At 31.1% G+C, this 15,611-nt stretch overlaps 2 protein-coding genes across 4 annotated transcripts; one reads left to right on the plus strand and one right to left on the minus strand.

Annotated features, from left to right (window-relative positions):
* Positions 1–1,105: 1,105 nt before the first annotated feature.
* Positions 1,106–4,923, plus strand: LOC144850163 (leucine-rich repeat-containing protein 58-like). Its single transcript, XM_078707386.1, has 3 exons — positions 1,106–1,706; positions 2,120–2,526; positions 3,061–4,923. Exons 1-3 carry the CDS (start codon positions 1,252–1,254, stop codon positions 3,240–3,242), a joined length of 1,044 nt encoding a protein of 347 aa, XP_078563512.1. The 5' UTR covers positions 1,106–1,251; the 3' UTR covers positions 3,243–4,923.
* Positions 4,924–7,525: 2,602 nt separating this feature from the next.
* Positions 7,526–14,854, minus strand: LOC144849996 (uncharacterized). Of its 3 annotated transcripts, none has more exons than XM_078707146.1 (6): positions 14,430–14,854; positions 12,983–13,023; positions 12,576–12,733; positions 11,488–11,592; positions 8,157–8,267; positions 7,526–8,038 (listed from the first exon to the last, which is right to left on the minus strand). In XM_078707146.1, the coding sequence occupies exons 2-6, from the start codon at positions 12,989–12,991 to the stop codon at positions 7,852–7,854; spliced, it is 570 nt and encodes a 189-aa protein (XP_078563272.1). In that variant the 5' UTR covers positions 12,992–13,023; positions 14,430–14,854; the 3' UTR covers positions 7,526–7,851. The 3 variants fall into 3 exon arrangements, with proteins under 3 accessions (XP_078563272.1, XP_078563271.1, XP_078563273.1); XM_078707145.1 differs by lacking the exon at positions 14,430–14,854 and adding an exon at positions 13,669–13,768; XM_078707147.1 differs by lacking the exon at positions 14,430–14,854 and adding an exon at positions 13,701–13,737.
* Positions 14,855–15,611: the final 757 nt, after the last annotated feature.

The raw sequence follows: 15,611 nt of genomic DNA on the forward strand, positions 1-15,611 counted from the left end.
TTAATTCATCACACACTGTCCCTAAACCAAAATGGTAAAACATAAATATAAGAAGTGTACTTATTCTAATCATTATGTTTAATTTTGAAATGGTATTAGCTGCGCATAGTGATAAATCATAAACTATCCTATTATTTACCTCTGTACGCAATTTTTGCCTGAATACGCTGTTCATACTGTTGTTTGACTAATGTTTAATGATTCTCCTCAAAACACAAATTCAATTTCATAGGGTACACAGGTGAGCAGTAGATAAAATAAAAGATGTTTTATTTATGGTTACAATACAGTAGGCCTATATGTTTGTTTAAAGAAAGAAAAAAAGTTGGGCGATCAAGCCTCTGAAGGCAAATTTAATATAATATAATCTAATTTGAAATTAGCATAGAAGTATTAATAAGTAATATTTACAAACTATTTAACACAGGTTTTTGAAAATTTAACTTGCGTTTGAACTAAATACGCTAGAAATTATTACAGCATAATATAAGAAAGGCACTAATTGTGCATGACAAATGAGCGCCAAAAAATAAAACTAATTTTTATATTTGATACAAACCTGATTTCGATAAACATGTTATTTGGAATTAGCCCTACCTAACGAAAAGGTGATATCTAATGGTGATAAATAATGTGCTGCGCTTTAGCTTTTTGTAAACTTTTTAAGAATATATTTACTGCGATTTATATCAACTGCTCAGTCTGCATCTAAAAGTTGAAGCATTGCCTTTTTTTCGAATGACCTAACTAATTCTAGCATTCGTCAATGATATACGATGGGTAAATTTAATAAAAGTAGGTGTTTTATAAAAATTTAGAGAATATGTTTTTCATTCGATGAAAAATTGACTGCTGAAATTAGTATAGCGCCCCCAATAATGATTACCGTTTCTATTTTTCGATTCTTTCATTACGTGACGTCACGTACACAATCTGGTTTGATCTAGAAAAAGTTGCATGCTTTGTCTATTTGGAACAACCGTGATTGGTCAGTACTCTAATTATTGCTGTTGACGATTGGCCAATCAAAGTATTAACAACTTTACACGTCATGCCACTAGTGCATATCCCATGGGCTCAGCGAAAAAAACATCGTTAGTCGCTGTCGTGAACGCTTCGCGATGTCAAATTTGTGGAATTTTGGTCTATTTTTGCTCATTTTTAGATGTGAAGTTATTTTGTTGGAAGGGTGAAAATGAACGTACGGTAAAGTCCACACAGGTATAACACTACAGTGCTACCAAAACAACAATGATGGATATGGAAAATCAACATCTCTTTGTCGATATGTCCCAACGGGGATTGGACGTTTTCACAGGCGACGGTAGCCACGATCGTATAGTCAACAAGGCTGATGTGAAGGGCCTAAACATAAGTCGAAATTTACTAACATCTTTACCGTATAATCTCGCGCAGTTTTCTGGTTTAGTTGAACTTGACATTAGCAATAATCAAGTGGCGATAATTTCAGAAGAAATAGTGCAATTACAATGTTTGAAAACATTAACAGCAAAAAACAATCTTATTGATCAATCATCTTTACCAAAGAATTTCGGCGAATGCCCGGTGTTAGAAGTCCTTAATTTAAGTGGAAATAGTTTTGTAGATTTTCCTATTCAATTAACAGAATTACAAAATTTAAAAGCTTTGTATATTGGAGGTAATTTTATCACGGACATCCCACGGGAAATTGGTAATTTCAGAAGGTAAGATTGGTGGGCTGAGGAGAGAGTTAAATTAAAATTGTTATAATTTATTCTGGAAAATTAGCCTAGCGGCCTAAGCTAGTTTGTGTTTTGCATGTTCATGATGGTATTTTATTTTTAAATTTTAGTAACGATATAGGCGCCTAGGCACTAGGCTATAATAGGCCTAATCTTTTTTTAAACTTTTATTGCCATATAAGGGAATTTACTTAATACTAACTAGGCCTAGGATGACAATTGACGATAGAGATGGTAAATAGGCCTAGGCCTAGTTTGCCCTAAACAGAAAAAACAGTTTTCATCATAGATGAATTATACTATTTTTAAAGGTCCAATGATGTCATGATCAATCAATAAGATTAAGAATAAAATATATACGAGTAATAATTTCACTATTTAAATTATATTTTCAGGTTGGAACTATTGTACCTTGGAGGTAACCGCCTCAAAACGTTGCCTGTAGAAATTGGTGCGCTAAGCAATCTACAAACCTTAGCACTTAGTGATAACAAGTTACAAGACTTACCTGCTGAACTAACCAAACTTACCAGTTTACAATCTCTCAGTCTTCACAATAACCTGCTGACAACTCTTCCAACACAAATTATCAAGTTGAGTAAACTCTGCGAGTTAAGTCTACGAGGAAATCCTTTGGTCGTCCGGTTTATTCGCGATTTTGCTTGGCAGCCGCCGACGCTTTTGGAACTGGCAGCACGGTGTGTAAAGAATCAGCATTTAAGTTATTCTTTGACCGATTTGCCTGCTAATTTATATCACTATCTGAATCATGCTAAGAAATGTGTTAATCCTAATTGTAAAGGTATGGTCAAGTCGTGTTTACACATGTACCACCCAATAACTTCAGAGGGCGCCATATTTTAAAGGTCAATCGGGACAAAAAGTGCGATGATGTAAATTTACATCATTGTACTACTGTATCCTGGATGGATTCTTTTGTCCCGATTGATCTTTGAAATATAGCGCCCTCTGGAGTTATCGAAGTCGCTTATTTCATACAGATAACTGAAAATTAATACTGGTGTTGTCAATAGCATTCTAAAGAGTATATGGACTATGTTCTAAATGGTGAAAATGATTTTGGCACACTTAGCTTGTCATAACTGCTGTACTTGAGCTGGAAATTCCACTTAAAGTACTGTACAAGAATAATGTAATAAGGTGATTCAGAATCGTCAAAAAGAAAAAAAAAAATCCCTGGCAATACTAGATACTTCTGATGTACATTTAGTGTTATATATCAAATCATTTATATTTTTTTCCTGACTGGTTTTTTAAAGGTGATTTATTTACATAGAAAAAGTACATTACTTTAGAAAACAATCTTTCATTTCAGGAGTTTATTTCAATTCGAGAGTGGAGAACATAAAGTTTGTTGACTTCTGTGGTAAATATCGTCTTCCTCTGATGCAGTATCTGTGCTCGCCTCAGTGTCGCACTTCCACTCATTCCTCAAGCAGTTCTGAATCGGAATCTGAAGATGAAGACAGCCGACTAAAGAGGGTCCTCCTTGGTTAAACATATAATTATCTAGATATGGTAACAAAGTTGTGGTTTGGACAATGGAATACAGTAATTTGCAATGCAGATAATATACAATATTATAGATAAATTGCAGTAATAACAATAATGAAATTACACATGAATTAAGTGAATTAAAAAGCATGGAGGATTGTATTGATTAAATTAATATTAAACTCTCAATATATTGGAACTCAAGTACTCAGGTAAAGCATGCTACTTTAGACTCATCTGAATTTGTATGTGTAAGCTGCTTTCACATCATGCCCTGAGAAAATATCTTGCGCATTGAGTATATGAATACAGTTATCCTGTGTCAAGCGAGGTTATTCAATTCATGCTCACTGTTAATTGGTTAAAAAAAAAAATCATACGATTTCAAGAAACAAATGGCTTCTTGATCCATCGCTCAGAATTTTGAGTCCGAATCGGGTACGGATTCAATGTTGGGAACGTCCTATGTTTTAACACTGAACCAATTTTTCTTGGAGCGCCTGACCGAATCCAGGCGTGATGTGAAAGCAGCTGTAGTGTATAGACAAAAATATATAGGGTTTGTAAATTGTACTATATCTTATATCATTAATCATGTTTTTGCACAAAAAAAATACTGAATAGGATTTATTAATTTAAAAATATATTTTATTAATTTGATCTCGTACAATAGACATTGCTCGAGAATGTTGCCAAATAAAGATAACGATATCATTTAAAAAAATTAACTGTCCAGGTATTATTTACATAATTTACTAATTTACTGTTTTAATTTTAGCAGTTACTTATACTGTATATTATATTAATGTAATGTGTCAAATATAGTGTCCAATAATTTTAAAAATTAATGTTTTTATATTTAGCAATTATATATTGTACATTTATAATTTATTATTAAAAATAATAAGTATATAAAGTATCTGAATTAATGATTGCCAATTTTTCTTTGGCTTTTGTGCTAGCAAATTTAATCAAATATTTGTGTATGGTGATTAGAATGTTTTTACAATGATTTTTACACGATAAATTAGGAAAAAAAACACATGTTTAGTCAGAAAATACTACTAATAGGTGTCTAGAAAATGAAGATCTAGATCTTAGGTCTTATTTTTCTAGATCTTGGTTTTCTCAATGCCCCTTGTAACTCCCCCAAAGGCTTTTTGTTGCTATTGTTTGCTGTTAGTATTTATAACATACATTCTGAAAAACAGACCTGATTGTATTCAATTTTGGGATAGATAAGGCCTGTTAAACCTAAATAAACTATACATTTTTATTGCCAAAATTGAATGTCTAAAGTGGGTTGTATTTCAGTATTTGCTGGATAAATTACTTTTGTTTAGTTACTATGGTGCTATGGTTAATATCAGGGAATTGCTGAAATAATGTAAAAAATCAATGTTTTTTTCCTAAACCTTGCTTAATAAAATTACACCAGCTGGTTTGACCATTACTGTTATGTTGGCTTAGTAAATTATGAAATATTTGAGCCATATAACTGCTGCTTCAAAAATTAGTTTAAGTAACTTAATAATATTGGTACAATTGTAAATAATTTAAATAGTAATATAACATTATGCATGGGAATTATTCAATTCAATTTTCCAAAGTCTAGAATTCAAGTGGTCAATTGTGTTGATGAGCCTACAGTAGGTTAAGAATTAAAATGTTGCTTGCTGTAGTAGTGAAATGTTTCTTTTTCTTACCAAAAACCAATTCCATATATTATTGAATATTCTAAAGACTGTTCCATTAAAGAGTAGCTCCAGATTTTTTCTAAAAAGGAGCTTATTTCACTCGTTTTGCTTCACCGCTTTCGAAATGGGGTCATTGACAACAACAAAAAGATGATAAACTGTAAAAAGGATTGTGCTTAAAAGAAAATCTTCGATTAGAAAACGTAAATACAAGCCTTTTTGTTGAGAACACGCTCAAGATGCTCCGTTATTAAATGAGTACCCAACGGAAAAACTATAATCAACGGTAAAATCACAATTGCAAATGTTTATATATTACAATAAACAGCAATTTTAAACTCGGAGTTACCCTTTAAGGCTTAAAAAAGGGCAGAAAATACAGTACTGTATTTGGCTCCTATTCTACTGTAGATAATATCTGGGATAGAGACCAAATACAGTACTGTATTAACTGCCTTCTTTTAAATTCCTTATAATAATATCATGCGAAGAAGCAGATGATTGCGTCAAACGACATTGACCTAGTTTGTACTGTGAACAGGAAGTGGTTTTTAAGGGTCATTTAAATACAATGCCACCTATAATAGTTTTTCATTGAAGAGATTAATAATCGTGGAGGCAATAATAATATTACCATTAGCCTATTAATATGAATACTAAGATCCCTAACTGAAAATCCATATTCAGGGTCACAATATACTTAAATATTTTAAGTTTAGCTAGCAGAGAGTGATAATGTACAAATAATGAATGTTTATGAATGAGTGCAATGGGGAAAATAATTTCATGAGGTGGAAATATAAAAAGTTATATTTTCATGAGGCAAAGCTGAGTGAAAATAGAACATTTCATCTTTCATCAAATGAACTTATTTTTCCCATTGTCGAATATAAAACATTCATCAACTTCTTTTAACCAATGCCTAAACCATTCAAAAAGGCAAAAATCCAATTGGACACAGAGTGGAACAATTATAGATGGCTGGCACTACAGGTTAATTTTTTAGAACGCGCCATTAACAACCTAGCCTTGTGTAGCATGTTCTGGTTGTAACAACAAGAATATACATTTATTTATTTATCGAACATCATGTGACCCACAATCCTCCAATCACAATTAAATTGTTATAAAAAATGGAATTAACTAAACCTGTCCATACAAACAGTGAAGGTTGTGTTTGTGGGGCACAGTAACAAACTAGATAATCTTTACAGTTCGGTACAATTGCAAGCCAAATGGCTAAAGAGGATTAAGGCAGGGTTGGCTGTAATAATCCAGTAGTCATCATCATGGGATGGGGCATTATGGTTCTAGTGATACAATTTTAATTGTAACCACTTTATGTGCAAAAATAGTTCACAATCTGTTGTCATGGATGAAAAAAATGGCTGCAGGTCCTACAGTACAGTAGTAAAAATGAACATAACCCTTTTTGAGAAGATCATAAATCTATTCCATCTAATTTATCAAAAAGGGAAAAAAATGCATTACTGATTCAACTGAAAATTTCCATTTTAAAACGATATATGAAACAACAGAAAAAAAGAGCAAGAACGTGACATTTACAAAAAAGTTGATGATTGGCGCTATTCCACATTTGAAAGTAGGCCTAATGAAATAATTATCTGTAGGCCTGTTTGTAAGCCAATCTAAATTGTTTGTAATTCCATATTGGCACAAAACCAAGATGCAAGTTTTATAAAAAAAAATTACAATATTTCTTCGGAAAAAAAATGTAATACTCAGAGAGGTGTAATAAGCCTTCAGCTATATAATATCTTTGGTAATACTATAGACAAATTATTGATTGAATAAATGTGTCTATGGCTTAACTAGTTTTAACTCTCTATAAGATTCCTGTCTATGACCCAGGCTTGCCTTTTAGTACTGTATCTAACATGCAATACTACTGATCTACTAACAAGGTTTAGAAACTGTATTGCCTAGTAAACAATTTTAATATTTTGATTAGTCTGTTGGATTATAATAAAAACACAAATGTCTTGCTTTTTTAATCCATGATTAATTTTTTAAATAATATTACAAGAGGTAAATGTCTTGATGTGTGCAGCGCTAAAAATTATAGCATCTAATAAAAAAAAGGCAAACCGTACTGATGTTTAATTATCAAAAAATGAGATTTTATTTTCAACAGAAAACACCACCAGAAAACTATACAAAAAAAAAGATTTGTATAAAAGGTGATAAAAACATGACCAGCATGTTTTAAATTTCCAGTTGCACTTTTCGTTTCCACAGTCATACAATTTGTACAAGCAGTAACTTGACATTATCACAACTCAGAAAGATTTTTTGTTTTTTTACTTCTTGTAAAGCGTATTGCTGGCAACCCCTCAAGAAAAATAAAAATAAATAAAATCGGACATTACCTCGTAATTATGAGAGAAAAATATTACTTTATTTGCGCAAATCTATAACAGTTCTCTCTCTTAACACAATTTTACAAATTTTTCTGTGTAACACCATCATTTTCCATGATTTAGGAACTGATGTAATACAAATCCCATGACAAATAAAAATGGCAGAAAATAAGAAGCATTCATACATTCAAACATGGAGGTATAAAAATATAATTCAACCAAAATAACTGTTTATTCCTTTTAATACTGCAATATTAAAGCTATTTATTTGTACAAACTTACAACATTTTATTTAAAATTTCTCTCTGACATGTGTACCCGCCATTTCTCCATGGTTAATAGGTAGCTGATGCGCCAGAAAAAGTAATGTATATACATGTATAATAAATAGTAAAAATACAACCCAACCATGTTGGTTGATATATTATGTAACAGTAAACACACATTTTGTAAGTAAGCACACATTATCACAGTTTGTGCCTTAAAGTACTTTTCTGGTTTAAATTATACAAACAACAAAATAAACAAAAATTCTCATTTCTCTGCCTTTTTATGTTTCTTTTTTTTTTTCTTTCTTTTCTTTCTGTGTTTTACACTTCTTTTATGTTTCTTTCTTTCCTCTTCAGAGGTTTGACCTTCATTTGAACTTGAATCTGTTGTTATTGTACTATCTGAGCTATCACTTTGTTGGCGTTTCTTTTTAGACTTTTTCTTTTTTATTCTAGAATATAAACAAATAAAAAGTGGTCTTTTTGTATACCATTTAAAGATGTAAAAATGAAGATTAATGTTACGTTTAATCCTTTCATATAAGAAAATTAAATAGGTTTCTCAATTACCGTTTGTGTTTAGATTTTGTTATCTTTTTCTCTTCTTCGCTTTCCTCGTCCATCGATAATTTAGAAATGGATTCCTCTGGATAAAGTTCGAGAAACCCATTGTGAGTCCATCTAAATAAACCAAACATAAGTACTTTATTTATTATAAAAAAATCACATAGTTTTGTATTTCTTTCCTTCTTGACAAACCATAAAAAGTCGACTTACTATATGATGGCATGCAACTTAGTTGCACCCAAGACATGTGACATCTAAAGGGGGAACAAAAGCAAAAACCCACACAATAACAAGTGGTGGCGCTAGACAGCACCGAGAACCGAGACACGATGAATGAAGACAATCAATCAACACGTCACTTGCGTGAACAAGGCTACCGATGCTAGTTAGCCAAAACGTAGCAAAAATCTTTTTTTTTATGGTTTATCAAAAAAGTAAAAAATATAAGAATCAATTGCTGATGACATAATGTAACAATTATCAATACATGAAATAACACAATTATTCAAAGTCAAAATATTGAATTTTACAAATCATAATGGTGATTTTTCAGTGCTTTGAGTATGCATTCTACTTTCATAGTTTATTATTAATAATTAGGCATAAATAAACAATTTATTTAAATTGCAGTTATTTATAGTTTTCTGAATAATAGTAAATGAATATAAAAAACTATTGACCCCCCAAAAACAAGAAGAATATTAAAGATGAATAACTTTGCAGTAGTTTTAAGTTGAATGATTTTTGATAACAAAAGACAAATAAACAGCTACTGTATACATTTATTTAACCAGAAGTTATGTTGACAATGGACTGAATATTTTCTTTATTGGGTAAATAATATATATATAAATTTGACATTGAACTGGCCTATTATTAATTTAAAAATGTTTCAATTTTTTTTTATTGTTTAGAGGGATATGAATATTTAATTCACTGTATTAGTTTGCTCAAACATGTTTAATACTAATAATTGTAACACAGTATTAGGACTACAAAATTCAACATTATGAGAACATTGTACCCAAAAATTGATTAAGATAATGTTTGATCCCTAGATCCTGCATGATATTCTTTAGACGCAGGCGTTTCCATGTCAACCAAAATCCAGAAAGACATTAAAATCAAATATCAAACAATCGAATAATTTGCAATAGGATTACTTAAAGTTGAATAAAACCATTAAATGGCTATCAAACACCAAACAGCTTGGTTTTGTCAAATAAGAAGTACAATATACCAATGTGTGTGGGTGGTGAATTGTGTTGTGAAATAGGTAGAGAAGAACATTATATTCATGTCACAAAGAAATAAATAATGGTAATGACATCACAAAAAAATAGAGTTTGGTATAGATTGATTGTAAACAAAAGCGGATTTGTTTGTATGTGATAGAGTACACTATATGTAAAAAAACGTGTAAAAACTACACACAAAAAAAAATGTGTAAAAACTGTACAAGAGAGGAAAAGAAAATGTTTACAACATGCCTTACAATCCTAATGTAGGTAAACCTTAAAGATATTTTGTTTAATTTTTTAATTAACTCAAAACTTTAAATGAAAGTCTCAGAAAGTGAGGAATAAAATATTTCCACAGATATTTTTGTCCATGTTAGAAGAATACAGATTTTTCTTTTTTTAAATCATCAATAAAGGATACTGATTTTCCTGAAAATCAACAGGCATGTTCTGTAAGTACAGTATGCGTATCAACACCCACACATTGAGGATAACTTAAAAATTGCAGAAGCTACTGTGTGCAAACAAACAAAGCAAGTACTATACTACATTCTAATTTGAAGAATAATAAAGATTTTTAGCTATAGCAGAAGGTGCAAATTGTGGCCAAATTATAATCTTGCACACACTGAGCCTACAGTAGGCCCTACACCCGTTTTCTAGTATTACTCAAAATCAAATTAGAGTGCAGTATAATTTTAAAATAACTTTGAAATACCTAATAATTAATTAATAATACGCTGCTATTTAATGTCACATAATAGTTATTCACTTTAGCAAAAAAATTGGATCAGCAAAAAAAAAAAAATAGTCAGAGAATGGGGTTTTGGTTAAATTTAACTGTTATTTCTTTTTTATACAGTGAAATTATGTATACGGTATATATATATATTTATGTTTTGTGTTTTCTCCTAAAACTGCAGAATGGCCTATTCAAAGTCTGATTTTATAAATCTTTATTTTTCATGATTTTGGGGGAACAATACATCTTTAAATTTAATATGCATCTGACATTTTCATTATAAAATACAAGAAATTATTAGCTATTGCAACATAAACATTGAAAAAAGGGATGGTTTATTATGATTTTATTTATATCCAATTAAATTGTAGCCGTCTATTTGTCATTACCTTCAATTCAATGCTGTTGCAACAATGTGTGTATAATTTTTGAGCAAGAACAAAATACTCATTATATACTTTTTGTAAATGTATTCCTCTTCTTGAAGAGGGAGGCTAATTGTTGGTTTATCCAGGTAAGTTAGGCACTACTGTATATAGATTCAAACAACTCAGTTTGTAATTTATGTTTTTTTTGTATACATTTTTTCTGGGATAGAATCCAATACAATCCAAATATATTCTTATAGTGTTATAATTTTCCTCTCTTCTCATTAAGTTAATGCTATGAAAGTATACTATTACTATGCAATAAATTGTATGTTGTATTGATCTTAATCATTTTTACAAAGCTAAGTCATTTTAGTACTGTCAACATATATAAATGGCCATTTTAATATAATAAAAGATAGAATCCAATACAATCCAAATATATTCTTATAGTGTTATAATTTTCCTCTCTTCTCATTAAGTTTATGCTACGCGATGCAATAAATTGTGTGTTGTATTGTAATGATATTAATAATTTTTACAAAGCTAAGTCACTTTAGTACTGTATATAAATGGCCATTTTAATACTGTATAAATAATTAAAAAAATTGAAATGTAGGCGAGGATAAACAAAAGCAGCCAAAATTGCTTTTTTAAGCTTGGTTCGTACTTGGACGCAATGCAATGATGCAAGCCCAAGTAATCTGACCAATCCCGGCACGATAGATCAAACTGGAATTGTTATTGGTCATCACTTGTGTTGGGCCATTACTGCGTTGTGTCCAAGTGTAAGGCCTTTGTTTACATTACAAAGAATGTTCTTTCATACCCTGAAAAAGGGTTGATAAAGAAATAAAGGAATCATTGTCATTGTCTTGCTATCAATCAGACAACAAACTCCACATGTTAATCCACATCATCAATGGCAATGGCAACTTTTTTGCAGTGTAGAGTTTTCACAAAAATTTGTTTCATAAACTGACCTGTCAGAATTTAATGGATTACATTTGGTAATCTCTCTCTTCACATTGTTTGCAAGGCGATGGTAATCATCGTTTAATTCCTTCTTTTTTCTTGATCTTGAACGACTATGAATAACATAATAAATTTGTGTTAGAAATAGAGTTTATCCAGTACATAAAATAATACAATCAACTCTCCCAAAATACTAGACTTTTTTTTAATTCGAAAGAGTTCCATAAAACATTCTGAATACCAGACATTCTGGAAAACCAGACGTATTTGGCCAGCACAAAGGAGTCCGGTATTGGGAAAATTGATATTATTCCTGACATTTTATTATTAAAACAATAGTAGACAGTATTTATTTCAGTTATTATAAAATTTTAATCTATTTTAGTTACTGATCTACAACTCTTTTCAATTTGTTGCCATGGTATCATAATGTACTTTACTGTATGTTTTTTGTTCCAAAAAATCAATTATAAAGCAAATTGTGTTTTTTTTTCTGTATGCAAGTTTATTACTTAGAAAAAAACCAAATTATTGAATGTGAAACAATTTTATTTTATATTTTTTTTTATAACAGTATTTGGACTGAAAGAAAACAGAAACAGAAAGTACATTCTGAGTAAAATGTTTCAATAACAACATACAAATGTAAAAACAGGAAGATGATGGGAAGTAAACATTAATAAACCATTATATTAATGATTTCCTGTAACAGACCATGGAGAAATAATCTATGAAAAGACTATACTGTACAGTACTGTGTTAAACAATAAACAAAACCATTCATGTATAAAACTACTTCCTATAAAAAGTATGCTCAACTTTATGATTTACAATAAATAATGAAGGTTGATTTTGAGCTGCTCTGTACAAGTCTTTAAAAATGTTGAGTAGCTCAGTGTGTGGACACAGTCCCTACAGGCTACACAATTTCTTAACTAAATTACCATCTCTTGAGCTGGCCTATATGTTTAATTTTTTAACTTCAAGGAAAGGTGAATTTTGGAAGAAGACATTTCCAGTTTTAATAAAGTATGGTATTGTGAGAATCAACTACCCAGATACAAAAAAATTAAATAAATTTAGAACATAGAGATACCTTGAACTGTGTTTACGCTTTCTGCTTGTTTCCTTGAGTTCCGATTTTCTCGCTCGCCACATCTCATCCTGCTCCTGCCTACGATTGTGAACATCTGTGTGACGAATTACATTTTTGACAAATTTTCTGTCTAGATATCGTACTGTGATTTTACCATTCTGTATCATAAAAACACAATGTTTGGATTGATTAAAGAGCTACAACAATTTAAAAATGAAATATGTTTACTCTTTTATGAATTAATTATTTTAAAATCTAAAATAGAGCAGACTACAAATAATAGGGGGAATAGAAAGATATCAATAATGCGGGATTTATAAAAAACAAAGCTTAATTTAATAGTATTGTAATAGTTCAAATTCAATTCATGTTTATAAGCACTTAATTTTAATATCAATCAAATTTACCGGGTCCATACTGTATTTCTTATTTTGAATAGCACATCACTCTGAAAATAATGAAATGAGTTAAGTCTATGACCTTAAATTAGGTCGAAAAAACATAGGTATACTACTGTAGTGTCATTAAAGTATGTTTAGTTTTATTTATTAGAAATAGGCTAGGCCTAGTAATAGTATAGTACCTCATCATAGACCTACTGTCTATTTCATATTTAATGCAAAACATTCTCACTCCTGAGGACGATCAAAGCATATTGATCGAAACGTCAAGAAACTCAACAGTTCTCTTCAGAACTAAATATATGTGGTGTACCGCAAACTTTATATCAATCAAACTATTCTATTCGAAATCATTTATTTTGAACTAGGCTATTAGAAGACTAGGCCAAGAAGTATTAGGCATGGCTATTATCTATTATAAGCCTGATTGGCCTACTACCTAGGCTAAACCTAAGTACTGTATAACCTACTCCAGGCCTAGAGACTACCTAGGCCTAGGTAGGCTTGCAGTGGACCTGGTTGGGGTGGTGGCCTGCCCGTCTCCTAAAAAAAAGTCTAGGCCTCCAAAAGGCCTAGCTAGGTAGGTAGCCTAGCTAGGCCTAGGCTTGGCCTACTATATAATTGGATTCACAACACAAGCCTAAAACAATCTCAGAGAGTTTGACTTGAGTAATTTATATTAATATTCTTACTTAATTAACAATTAATTAACATTTTCAACAACTTTTTAATCAGTCAGCAGAGTACGTCGCGACGACTATTTTTCATGATCGCCGCGAGAGACCCCCTAGCTGCTCAATATTCTTTAAAAACATAAACCGCCCTCTTACCACATGTATATTTGTGGTACATAATTGGTACCCAACAATGGTTAGGTTGTAACTTCGGACGAATTAAATTCGAGAAAGACCGGTAGGATCGAGTGATGCTTTAAAACGTTAACAACTGTTTTCGCTTTCCCCTCGGGGTTAAAACAAAAAACACAGTCAGTGTTTCTTGAAACCAATTTTCTTAGTGGTTTTGATAAAACCATGTGGACACAATTTGTCAACTGAGTGGATACCTAGTTTAATATTTGTTTCATTACGTCTTCATTGTGGGTAAATAACTCAGGCCATAGTTCGGGCTAACTTACTACGCTACATGTCTGTTGAAAAGTAAAAAAACATTACGGTCGCGAGAAAGAAAAAGACATAATTTTTGTGAATTTATTTTCGTTAATAACGCTGTTTTCGGACTGTGATTTGCTCTTTATTAAAATACAGGTTGTCAGTATACGAAGAAATTAACATCATGTGACCTTCAAAATCTACCAGCTTCATAATAATGTTTTTCATAGACCAATTAATGTGTACACTACCTATTATTACGTTAGCAATGTATTAGTATGGTTGGAGCCAAACAATTAAAAATAACATAAATATTAATTTTTCGAGTCCTTGTTAGTTCTTACTATGCTTGATGACAAACGCATCCAATGCACAGAATACCATTCTTCAAAGGAAAATATCTATCCAACGAAAAACTTGATTATAAATCCACAAAGAGAAAAAAAAAACTTGATTGTATCATCCACACAAGGAAAGATCTTGATTATAAATCCACAAGGAAAATATCTTGATTATAAATCCACAAGGAAAAAATCTTGATTGTAAATCCAAGGAAAAATCCAACGCATAACTTGATTTTCGACAAAGAACTGTAATGTTGGTTCTCGGGTACCGGCGGTAGGTATAGCCTAGGCCTATATTCGTCATATAACAGAAAGGCTTAACCATGAAAATTAGGAGTGCCCTTTCAAACTAAACAATCTCGGCCCCCACCGTATTCGGAGTCTGTTAGGCCGTACACGATGCATTCCTCTTAATCCGCAACATAAATGGGGCCACGTGGACTTACGCATGAGGCTCGAGCGATCACAACATTTTCAACGCGACAATATTATAAGATGTATTTTGATTGGATCATTCGATTAATAGTATGCAGATATTTCGTGTCCATCTGCGGGCTCAGACATTTTTGTTGGCAGGTTTCAATAAACAAGTTGAAAGAGTAGCTTATCAATGTTTATGCTTAAATAATTTTAATTATTTTTATTAATTATTAATATTCATTATGTTTAAAAACACAATTACAATGTGTTAGAGAAAACATTTTAAAATTCGAATATTAGTTAACATGGAGTTTAAAGATGTATTGTCCCCCAAAATCATGAAAAATAAAGATTTTTAAAATCGGACTTTGAATAGGCCATTTTGCAGTTTTAATGAAGTTGTTCACTTCCATAAGAAAAAAAACGGGGGAAAAAATTATTTCACCTATAAAAAGACAAAATAAACAGTTAAATTACCCAAAAACTCATTGTCTTCCAGACAATTTGACCATTTTTTGCTTTAAATTACATTTTTCTCAGGTAAATACATTTTTTTCAGACCCAATTTTTTTTTAGAGTGATTAACTATTATGTGACATTAAAATAACATATTCAACAAAAAAATTTAAAAAAATATTTTTTTAGGGGGACAATATATCTTTAACGTTAGATTTTCTACATTGCGTGGTCTCCAAATGTGAATGGGCTAACTCCCTAGATTACTAGATTTAAGTATAGTCTGCGTTGGATTGGAACGCACAG

The sequence above is a fragment of the Antedon bifida genome, chromosome 8 (genome assembly GCF_963402885.1).
Source record: "Antedon bifida chromosome 8, ecAntBifi1.1, whole genome shotgun sequence".
Taxonomy (NCBI): Eukaryota; Metazoa; Echinodermata; class Crinoidea; order Comatulida; family Antedonidae; genus Antedon; species Antedon bifida.